Source organism: Chamaea fasciata, unplaced genomic scaffold, assembly GCF_029207755.1.
Source record: "Chamaea fasciata isolate MVZ Bird 193981 ecotype frontalis unplaced genomic scaffold, bChaFas1.0.hap1 SCAF_121, whole genome shotgun sequence".
Classification (NCBI taxonomy): domain Eukaryota; kingdom Metazoa; phylum Chordata; class Aves; order Passeriformes; family Sylviidae; genus Chamaea; species Chamaea fasciata.
The window spans coordinates 109,098-120,411 of NW_027094206.1; the positions used below are offsets into that span (position 1 = coordinate 109,098).

At 54.7% G+C, this 11,314-nt stretch overlaps 1 protein-coding gene across 1 annotated transcript; it reads right to left on the bottom strand.

Annotated features, from left to right (window-relative positions):
- Positions 1 to 2,009: 2,009 nt before the first annotated feature.
- IRF8 (interferon regulatory factor 8) lies at positions 2,010 to 11,019 on the bottom strand. Its single transcript, XM_066208071.1, has 9 exons — positions 10,970 to 11,019; positions 9,068 to 9,242; positions 7,787 to 7,970; positions 6,715 to 6,803; positions 6,219 to 6,330; positions 5,891 to 5,938; positions 4,826 to 5,212; positions 4,194 to 4,309; positions 2,010 to 3,194 (listed from the first exon to the last, which is right to left on the bottom strand). The coding sequence occupies exons 2-9, from the start codon at positions 9,239 to 9,241 to the stop codon at positions 3,024 to 3,026; spliced, it is 1,281 nt and encodes a 426-aa protein (XP_066064168.1). The 5' UTR covers position 9,242; positions 10,970 to 11,019; the 3' UTR covers positions 2,010 to 3,023.
- Between the last annotated feature and the right edge of the window lie 295 nt (positions 11,020 to 11,314).

An 11,314-nucleotide genomic window follows, 5' to 3' on the forward strand; every position in this document is an offset into this window, starting at 1 on the left:
ATTGGGGCAATTCCAGACCCCACCAGCTTCCCAGGTGGGGATGGCAGAGCCAGGAGGAGTGAGAGACGTGCAGGAATTCCCTCTGGAATTTCACAAAAGCCACGGTGACTCTGGGCCAGAGCACCCCTGTGTGAAATCAATGCATTTACCTTGAAATCTGTTCTGGAGCATCAGCCTCAGAGGCTTCCTGGTGATGGATGGCAGGATGGGGAAACCCAGCTGAGGCCTAAACCCAAGACAAATCCTGGCATTAAACCCAACACTTCTGCAAGCCCTACCTGGGTAAAACAGGACCCCTGCCCACAGCCACTGCCCAGCCCGTCACCCTTCGTGCATGCCAGTGGCTCCTTCCCAGTCCCTCCTCACCCACCAGGTGTTCCCTCTTGGAATCTCTTTGGGACGGAACCCACGGGGCTGGTTAAGGTCCCAAACCGAGCTCTGGGCTCTGGCAACGCTAAAAATAACCCGTGCACTAAAAGGCACCTCAGCTCCCCACGGCTCTTCCGCGGTCTGGGGTGGAAATTGAAAGAGCCCTGGGCAGGGGCAGGTGGCTCCAGGCGAGCACAAGGTGATGGTTTCTGAGGAAGGACTTGGCCCTGCACATCTGGGGAAACCACCAGCGGGGTTTCTGGTGTGCCAGGCTCCAGCCCATCGTGTGTTTCACGTGTTGTTCCACCAGCACAGCCCACAGCGGGTGCCTGGCTCCCACCTCCACCCCGCCAGGCCCCACAGGAGGCTGGACAGGGAGCAGTGAGGGCAGGATTAAATCCTGCGGGATCTTCAGGAAGAGCAGAGAAAGGGTGGGCAGTGCTCACTGTGCACCTACAGGTGCCATCCCCACCTCAGTGGCACAGCATCCCATAGGAGCTTAAAGGAGTTGGGGTCTCCTTTGCCTTTAGGATCCTGCTGCACCCTAAATAAATCTTGGTGTGCAGGCAGCTCTTCTCACGAGCACCAAACCCAAGTGCTGTAATGCCTGCAGAGGATGAGCACAAGGGCACAGGCAGGACCACGAGCATCCCACCAACAGGGCTGGGGCAAGGATGGAGGAATTCCCTTAATCCTCATGTTTGAGCACAAAGCTCAAGCTGGTTCTCCCATCCCCCCTAGAGCAGACCCCTGAGGAATCTGGATGGAGAAGCGTCCTGGTTTCTGCTGGGATAGATTTCATTTTCTTCTCAGCAGGGATGAGCAATAGTTTTGTGCAGCACTTGCTTCCCCTCGCTTTTATTCCTCTTTCCTTTTCTTTACAATCACTTGATATTTTTTATAATTGGAATCCCTGAATGGTTTGCGTTGGAAGGGACCTTAAAACTCATCTCATTCCACCCCCTGTCATGGGCAGGGACACCTTCCACTAGCCCAGATTGCTCCAAGCACCATCAAACCCTCCCTTGAGTATTTCCAGGGATGGGGCAGCCACAGCTTCCCTGGGCAACCTGTGCCAAGGCCTCACCTCCCACACAGGGAGGAATTTCTTCCCCAAGTAAAGAATTTCTTCCAAATATTAAACTGTTCTCAATCCACAAGGTTTATTTCTTTCCAATTCCCCTCCCCCTGAAGGGATAACAGGGAATGAGGGAGGCACCTGGCTGTCAGCTGGGACTACACCACAGGACAGTGGGGGAATGCTCCCATCTCCCATGGGAAACGAGGAAGTTTTTGGGCACAACCATAAAAAACTGCCCCCACTCCATGACCTTGAAGCATCACACCCAGCTCAGTGCTGTGGCAGATGAGCAGGGACACTTCTTCCTCCTTCCTCCCTGGAATGAAGGCTCTCCAGTGATCCCATTTCCCTCCCTCCACTGCATTACAGCATTTTGACTCATTTCTTTCCTGCCTGGAGAAGAATCCAGGAAGTTCTGGAAGAGGAAGGTGGTGAGAGAGGCTCAACACAGACCCCACCACAGGTAAAACCAAATTAGGGGCGAGTCAGAGGTCCCAGACTCACCCCACCACCTCTGAGAGCCCACTCATTGCACCCAAAAACCACAGTGCGAGAGAAATACAAAATATAGCACTTTAATTGCAAGGAGATATAAAAATTTACCAAAAAAAAAAAATCTAATAAACCTCAGGCATACAATAAATAGGCAGCTTCGGTGGCACGCACACATGTGCAGTCCTGCTTTGGGGTGCACCAGCAGCTCCCCAGAGCTGAGGCCACACACAGGCTGTGAAAATGAGGATTTACACATGGATGACGCTGCCTGGACACGCTTGGGAGAGCCCCACACGTGTGTCTGGGAGGGTGAAGCCAAGCTATTCACACTGTGCTGCAATCTTGAAAAATTAAAAAAATTCTTCTATATTTATATAAACTCTGGCTCTGGTCAGGAAAAATTAAGATTCCTACGTTTTCGTGTTCAATATTTACATATAGAATCTTCGCATCAGTCCCCAAACTTCGACCCACTTTGGCATGAAAGAGGAACACATAAATCTCACAGCAAAAATAAAGAGGAATTTCAGGAGTTCTCTTCGGGAGGCACACGCCGCCTTCCATCAGCAGGACTCCTCGAAGGGGGAAAGCTGATTCCTGGATATGATTTCCTAAATTTGAGCATTCTAAGGCTTTTCCAAGAGTCACCTCCCATCAAACTGCTGCCCTCAGCAAGGTCTGAGTTGCAGATCGTTGGGGCAGGTGGTCACAGCTGTTGATTTTCGGTTCTGCCTGACTGGCCATCAACAAAGGCAACAACACAAAGCAAAGCCAGCCCTGACCTTCCTGCACAGCTTGGATGCTCCCTCGTCCCCCAGCCATGAGCTCTAGACAGTCCTGGGACTAGAAAAGTCACTTTTATCATCAGTTGTTTACAGGACAAGCACTGAACATCCAACCTGTTCGCTCACAGCAATTTTCACATTTTCACCACTGGATTTATAGAGACTCTGCGCCGGAAACAGCAAAGAACAAAATCCAAAAAAAAAAAAGGAAAAAAAAAAGGGATTTTTGGCTCTGATGGGATTAATCTGGGCCTGGATGAGCCCAGCCTGGCAGGCTGTGAGGGGACCAGGGCTCAGACTGCAATCTGCTGGTTCTCTCGAAAGAGCGGGCGCGTGGCGCAGATGTCCTGGAAGATCCGGTAGCCCTGCTCGTGCTGGGGCTCCTCAGCCATGGGGAGCATGGGGCTGGAGCTGCAGCTCTTCCCAGCCTCGTCCACCATCTGCCTCAGGTACAGCTGCTCCACCTGGGACAAAAGAGAAAAAGGTCAAAAACTCCTAAGTTTTCACATCTAATATTTACATACGGAATCTCTGCATCCGTTTCCAAATTTCACTGCGCTTTGGCATGAAAGAGAAACACGTGTCCAAGGAGAACTCTCAGTGGAGAGGGCAGTCTTTGGACATCTCCTGCTGCTCCATCCAGTGGAGGTGGGGTGGGGGGCACAGGTGGGCAGGTCCTGCCAGGACAGCAGGTCTGACTCCACCTGCAGGAATAAAGGAGCAGGCCCAGGAGCTCCTGCCAGCACTGAGGTGCAAGGACAGGCTGGGGGTGTCCCAGCACACCCAGAGTGATCCACTGGGGCAGACGACAAGAGGTGACAAGGTCCGAAGTTGTGCAGGAGGCACAGGACCAGTCTCTGATCTTGTGAAATCCTCACAGGACCCCAGAGACCTGGTGGGTCCCTGCCACACCCTCCCTGTGCCCTCCCTGTCATGTCCCTGCTGCCACAGCCTGGTTGGCCCAAAAGGCTCCAGAAATCCCCTGTCCTGAGCCTTTTCAATCCTAGAACTGCTGCAGCTTCTCCAAGGAGAAGTTTCTGACCAGAGCCACGAGGACTGACCCCACATCCCATTCCCTCCTTCACCCTCCCAAGGCTTCCCAACCCTGCTGCTGCCAGTCACGGCTGTTGGCCACACCACTGACTGACCCTAAATCCACCAGCCCAGGGATTTCCTTCCCCATTCCCCACAGGAAAAGGCACAAGTCCCAGTGCCAACACAGGATCAGGAGGAAAAGCAAAGATTTCCCTGCAGCTCACAAAACTTGTGCCCTTAGGGAGTTCCATTTGCAAACCCAGCTCCAGGAATTTGATAATCAGCAGCCCAAGCACCTCTCAGGAGGCTGTGGAGCAGCACCACACTTCCACCCCTCATCCAGACACCCAAATGCCCCGTGGCTCCAGGGGCTGGAGCTCTACTGGCAGAATTCCCACCTTTGTCTGGGTCCCTTTTTTCTCCCGTACCTGGACGAGGATGAGTTTACACCTCAGTGGCACCGCATCTGGGAACTCCTCCCCGAAGCACAGCATGACTCTGCTGTCTGGGAAGCGCCCCTGGTTGTTGTAGTACTGCTGCAGCTCTGCAAGGACAGAGGAGAACTTGGAATTCGCCTTCCAGAGGCTGCAAGCTTTGTTACACATCCCTGGGATCAAACACCCCGCAAAGCCTCCACCTTTGGGATTTGCCACAGGACCCCAGACACCACATTATTCCTTCCTAGGTGTGCTAGTGTCACCTGCTCATCCGGAGCACTTGGAAACCCAGCAGTGGTGGCTTCAAAGTGGTGCAAGGGAAAAGGGCTCCACCCTTTCAACCCCACCACAGGGCCCAAGGGGGTCTCACAGTGGGTTCAAGCTGCAGAAACCCTTTGTGAAATGTCCCAAGGCTTTGGGATCCCAGAATTGTTTTTCCAGGGAGTTTCTGGCCAGAATCATAGGGACCATCCCTGTTATCCCATCCCCTCCTCCACCCTCCTGAAGGCTTCCCAACCCTAAACTGCTGCCATCCAGGGCTGATCACCACATCTTAAACCACCCAGTGCAGGGATTCACTCCCCACAGGAAAGAGCAAGAGGGTGCAGGAGGCTCCCACAAACCTCGGAAGAACAAGTTGGTGTCGAAGATCTTCACCACCTCCTCCCGGTCCAGCTTGTTGGGCCTGTCCTTGTAGGCCATGGTGTTTCCGCTCCAGAACACCCTGCCCTGGCACAGCCTCTTGATGAAGATGCCCTGCTTGTTGCTGTGCAGGAGGACTCCCCTCTCCAGGTGTCCGAAGAGCTTCCTAGTGATCTGCTTCTGGCGGTCGTTCTGGATGGCATCGGCCGAGGGGAACCGCACGTGCTCCAGGGCGTCGGGGGCGTAGAGCTTCTCCCCGTGGCCCGAGGGCTGCCCCAGGGAGATCCTGCAGCCCTCAGAGCACGAGGTGCTGACGTGGCCCACCAGCCTCCCGCTGTAGTAGAAGCTGATCACCATCTGGGAATAACCTGGGAGGCGACGGACGGGCACATCTGGTCAGGAGAGGATGGAGCTGTTCCTCACTGCCATGCCCAAATCCCAAATCTCCTGGGAAATTTCCAAATTTCCTGGCCCTTGCTTGGTGGAGGGACATCTCCCCCAGCCTGGTCCAGGGCTGACCAGCAAGTGAGAGCTCCCAGTATTACAGGATCATGGAATCGGGGTTGGAAGGGATCTCTGGAGATGACCCTGTCCAAGCCCCCTGCCCAGGCAGGGTCAGCTGGAGCAGGTGACACAGGAACAAATCCAGGTGGGGTTGGAATGTCTTCAGACAGGGAAATTCCTCAACTGCCTGGGCAGCTGTTCCAGCACTCTGACAACCTCCATGGGAGGTGGAACTTCTGGTGGTTTGGTTTAAGGCCATGAATTATACTGAACCTCTTCCTCCTGCCTTTGCTCCACACTCCCCCCACACTGTGGGCAGATCCCGCCATCCCAAAGGCTGGCTGGTCCCAGCATCCCAACTGCTCTCTGCCCCCGTGCCACCAGGCAGGATCCATCCCAGCAGGGAAATGTGGGTAACCAGGAGGGTGCAGCACCTCCTAAATCCAAAGCAAAGCCCCCCTCGAGGTGGGGGACAGAGTCAGAGCCACCTCCTGCCACCACAGACAGAGAGGGGCACCTGCTGGCCAGGTGAGCTGCCTTACCTGAATGATACTGCTCGTAGCTGGAGTATCCATTCATCAGGGGCAACGCTGTGGGCACAGAAAGTCAAGCTGAGCCTGCATTCCCAGCTCCCAAATCCCAATCCCCCAGTTTCCCCCCACCAGCCCCCTCATTTTGTGTCCCAGGTTTCCCAGCTCCCACACGGGAAATGCCAGCAAAAGCTCCCAGCTGGGTTTCTCAATGAGCACTTCAAACATTCTTAATAAGGAAGATAAAATAAGATGTTTCCCATTCTGTATCCCCTGCACAGGAAGATTTTTCCTGCCCCAAAAAATCTCCCAAATGCCACACAGGCTGTTGGCTACTTACCAGGGCTGGGCTGCTGCACCCACCAGTCGGGGATTGGGGGGTTCCGGCAGGTTTCCTGCGGGGGTGAGGGGCTCCTCTTGATGATCCCCAGGTACTCATCCACACAGGAGGGCTGTGAGACAGCAGACACCGGGATCAGGGCGGGTCTGATGCCTCCAGCAGGGCACTCAAAGCGCTCAGGGAGGCTCCAAATGACAATGCCAACCGAATTTTGGGGGGTTTGGAAAGATCAAGGCTGGTATTGCTCGGGCTGTACATTTGAATAAGACCCTCAAGGGGAGCAGCCAGGTGTGAAGAGGCCAAGAAGGGGCACAGAGCTGTCACAGACCCTGTCCCTGGTGAAGCTCGCTCCCAGCAGAACCATGTCCTGGTGCTGGCTCACCTCGACCAGCTGCAAATCCAGCACTGCAGCTTTGGAATTTTGGGAATGCGCTGCTCCACCAGGCTGCTTGAGCAGCACCCACTGCAGCTGCAGGCAGCCAAGGTGAGGCCTCACCTCTTTGATGAGGTCGTCGATGGCAGAGGAGCTGCAGTCCATCTCCGTGACATCGTTCAGGCCGCTCCCGTTGGCAATCCCTGCTTTGCCTGGAAGGAGAGGTGGGGGTGCAGTGAGAACACCCACACTTGCCAAGCACAGCTCCTCTTGAAGGGTTTTAGAAACTTTTCGTCCAGTGAAAGTTATGAAACCGAGAACAGCACCTTGGAGAGGCTCACAGCCCCTCCAGAACTGCTTTTTGAGCTGATTTTTCCAAAAATCACCTTACAACTCATTTCCCCCGCCCCGCACAGGGACCAGCAGCAAGAAAAATCAAAAGCCTGGCTGGTGACAGAGACAGAGCTGGAGCACAGGAGAGGGTCTGGGGTTTTTTTGAGCACCCCAGAGACTGGGGCTGGGGCTGCTGCTTCTCCTTTTTCCACCAGCCTCCCCAGGGCAGCGGTGCTGCTGGTGGGAACCTGCAGTGCCATTTGCATAGTGGCAGCCCAGCCCCTGTGTGAACGGGCTGGAGGGGGACAGAGATGCTAAAGGCAGATTTCCTGACTGCAAAATCAATCCTTTTTTGCAAGTTTTTAACTTAAAAAAAAAAAAAAAAAAGGACAAAGCACACAGGCCCCCCCTAACCACAAGTAGAGCTATAGTTAGTGTGACCTGAGCCACACCGGACATCAGAGCAGCTCTCTGCAAAATTATTGCTCCTCCAGCAAGAAAAGGGATTTATTGCAGCTCCCCACCATCCTCACAGGGCAGGGGTTGGGAGGAAAAAAAAAGGTCGAGGCTCACGTCCCTCCCCCAGGCAGGGAAGGTGGAATTTGCCCCTACACATCCTTAGGGGATGGGAGCTTCCACGAGGCTGCAGCTGTCCCCTATTTCCTAGGGCGTTTAGGGGTTAAAAAACCCCAGTCTGGCCTTTCTCCTCCCCTCCCTGTCACCCCAGGGGGACACTGCAAACAGGACAAGCAAAGAGGCAGAGCACAGAGCAGGGCCTGGCCAGGAAGCCTCGCTCAGGTGCAGGGCTGTGGTCACAGCGTGGACCCACAGCAGGGGTCAGCCCTTCCCCTGGGGGACTCACATTTCTGCTCCTCCTCTGGCACGATCCTGTAGACCTTGTAGGGCTCGGAGATGTCCAGCTGGGACCTGTCTGTCACCTCCTCAAAGTCAGGGCTCTTGTTGAGGGCACAGCGAAGCCGCGTCTTCCACGTGGCCGGCTCCGCTTTGTCACCTTCCTTGAACTTGCCTTTGAAAACAGCCCAGGCCTAAAGGGAAAAAATGAACAAAAAACACAAAAAAAACTAAGAAAATCCTCCCTGTTAGCTCCACAATGCCTCTCGGGGAGGAAGAGCTGGGGTTGCAGAGAGCATTTTGCATCTTGCACCCTCTTCAAGCATCTCTTGGGGATTTGCTGTTTCACTCCTAGACTGCGGCCACCTGCACAGCCACCACACCTGGTTTTGGTTGGTTTTTTTTTTGGGGGGTGGGGTGCAGAGCAGTACTACCTGCCTCAGAAATGCAGAGAAGTCTTTTAGAACCCAGGTTTGCAACTAAAAGCAGAGGTCAAAATCACCATGTGTGGGTTCACTGCTGCACCTACAGGTCAGGAGGTGCTGGGAACACGAGGAATTGCTGCTCAATTAAAAAAAATCAAAATAAACCTCATTTTTCAGCTCCTGACTAATAAATTAATAACTAAATAAACTGGTTTCTCTAAGATCAGAACATAATTTGTGGTTTTGGTAGGAGAACATATTTTCCCACTGAAGGAAGAATGAAAATTATAATGTATTTTTTATATATACATATTGACTTCTTTCGTAGATACTTCTGTATTTTCAGAGGGCTGAGTTCAAGGCTATCCTCGTAAGTCAGTGCTCCCAAACCAGTTGTTACTGAAATTAACCTCCTTCACCAAGTACAGATACTTGGAAGTGGAGTCAGAGGGAAGGGAATTCCTGGGGAAGACCTGACCTTTTTGCTTCAGGATGGAATTTTCCCATTTTTTTCCAAAACGGGGAAACCCCTCCCCCTTCAATGAAATCCTTCCTTCCCACCTGCAAAGTCTTTTTAGTTTTTTTTTTTTTAAATATAAATCCAGAATTGCATCAAGAGAAGCTGATGAGAAATTTAGAGCGGGTCAAAAGCTGCTTCTCACGTCACACATGCTGAAAAACCCAAAACCGGTCCTAACTTTTGACAAAAAGGAATAGGTCATCCCAAAAAAAACCCAGAAAACTGGGAGACCAACCACAGCATCTCCTGCAAGGGTTAAAGATGTAAACCCCAGAGACAGCGTGGCCACGTCCCACAAAAGGGACAAAAACCACCAAGAAAACGGCATCAACTACCTGTGCCCTACCTTGAAAATAGAAGCGTCCACCTCCTGGTTGTAGTCCTGCTTCCCGGCGTGCTTCCAGGGAATGCGGAACATGGATTTCTCCTCGTTCTCCCAGATGAGCCCCGGGTAGAGCTCGCTGTCGATCTGCTCGATCAGCCACTGCCTCAGGCGCCTGCCGCCGTTCCGGTCACACATCCTGCAGGGAGGGACACAGCCCTGTCAGCTCGGCCAGTGCCATGCCGGCACGGCCGGGGAGCAGGGATTTGGGATGGTTTGCCCCGTGCTCGGCTGGCAGTGGCACCGCCTGCAGATTTTTGGAAGCCCCGCGCGCCAAAGTCTGCCCACAGAATGATCTTTAAGGTCCCTTCCAACCCAAACCCTTCTGGGATCCCACAGTTCTGTAATTCAAGGATTCAAATGATTAATTCAAGGATTCAAAGGATTAAAATACCACCCACCCCACGCTCTGCTTCTTTTAAAATGAAAAAAAAAAAAAAAAAAAAAAAAAGAAGAAAATCGAGGCAATTTCCTTCTGAGTTACTACGAATCCTTCCTCCAGCTCTACCAAAGTTCCGCTGTGCCCCAAGCAGCTGACTCAGTGCTCTGCTTATTCCTGCTCTGCTGCAAGGATAAATCACAGAGGAAGCAGATGGATGGGGATTAAAGCCCCCAGCTGTGCTGTCACCTGAGCAAGTGACACTGGGCAGGCCACCCTGGGGTGCCACAGCTGTCCCTGGCACAAGGATTTGTCCCGGAGGGGGCACCAGCTCCTCTCACCAGGCACTGTTTGGGGAGCAGATGCCAGCTCCAAACTGCATCCCAAATCCTCACAGGGATAAGGAACACACAACCGCCGGAAGCCAAGTGCCAGGCTCAACCCTCCCTGTCACCTCCAGGGCATGACACGAGCTGGTGGCCTGGCAGAAGGGATCAGCAGCCTCTGGATCGACTTTCCAGGAGGTTTTGGGCTCTAAATTTTACTGGACTGCCTCTGTCTCGTTCGTTTGTTTTTTGCAGCCCCATTGGAAGATTTCGGGGGGGGAACAAGGATGCTCCCAGCACAGCCTGAGAGCCAGTGGTCCCTGCTTTGCCATGGGCTCCCAGCAGCTCGGTGCCACCAAATTCCATCCCTCCTCCCCTGCCCAGCAGGACACAGAGATGGCTCTGGCTACTCAGAGCACAGCCCCTGGTTTTTAGGGATGCTGTGCAACCAACACATCACGGAGGGCACAGCTTTGGCTGCCCCAAAGGACGAGGAGCAGCTCGTCCCTGGAGGAATGGGGGCACCCATTCCCTCTCCAGGGGCTCCAGCACTCAACCTGAGCGATGCCAAAAGGGAAGAAGCTGAGAAAACCCGCAGAAATGGGACACTTCTCTCAATCACCCCGGTTTCTAGAAAGCTTCTTCCCATCCCCGCCGGGGGCCGGAGCTCCATCTCCCTCCCTGAGAGGGAATCACACGCTCGGGACAACGTCGAGGAGACCCCTCCACCGGGCTGGCAGCACGGTCACCCCGCGGCTCCAACCCGCACACCCCGGGCTCTGCCACCCGCAGGGGGCTCGGTCCTTGCGCAGGGGACCACGATGACCGGGATGGGGACATCCCGCATCCGTGCGATCCCGCAAACTCCCTGCCCATCTCCGCAGCCGTGCGGGTAATCGGGATCGGGACCTGTCCCTGCCTTTCCGCCGCTCGCTGCCGGTGCCTTCCCGGCGTCCTCTCACAGAGGATGCCGGTACAGGACGCGATCCTGCGGCAGGTCCCTGTCCTCTTTTGGGGGATGCCGGTGCTGGTCCCTGCCCTCCCACGGGGGATGCCGGTACCTGTCCCCCGGCCGGTCTCTGCCCTCCCAGTGGGATGCTCGTCCCGCTATCTGTCCCCCGGCCGGTCCCCGCCCTCCCAGGGTGATGCCGATGCCGGTACCTGTCCCCCGGCCGCTCCCGGTGCAGTTCCCGTTTCCCCACTCCAGCTCCCGGTGCCGCGCCCGCGGGTGTCTCCGAGCTCATTATTTATACCAGCACGATAATGAGGCCACGCCCATTGCCGCGCCCCTGCCACGCTCCACCAATAATGAGCTCCTCCCTCGCTCCCGCCCTACCCAATGAGGAGGCGGGGCCGTGAGGGGCCGACCAATGAGCGGCGTCGCGGCGGGGCGCGCGCCGCAGTTTCTCTTAAAGCGCGGCTTTCCCCGAAATCAGCTGACCGGGAGGGGCGGGGCCTGGGCGGGAGCGGGCGTGGTCTATGTTGGACGGGGCGTGGTCTGGGTGG

Excerpts from the sequence above, each read along its gene's own strand:
- IRF8 (XM_066208071.1), bottom strand. The coding sequence starts at position 9,241 with ATGTGTGACCGGAACGGCGGCAGGCGCCTGAGGCAGTGGCTGATCGAG. Across the intron at positions 5,939-6,218 it reads GGTGCAGCAGCCCAGCCCTG|CGTTGCCCCTGATGAATGGA; the intron begins GTAAGTAGCCAA and ends CTGTGCCCACAG. Across the intron at positions 4,310-4,825 it reads CACCAACTTGTTCTTCCGAG|AGCTGCAGCAGTACTACAAC; the intron begins GTTTGTGGGAGC and ends CTGTCCTTGCAG.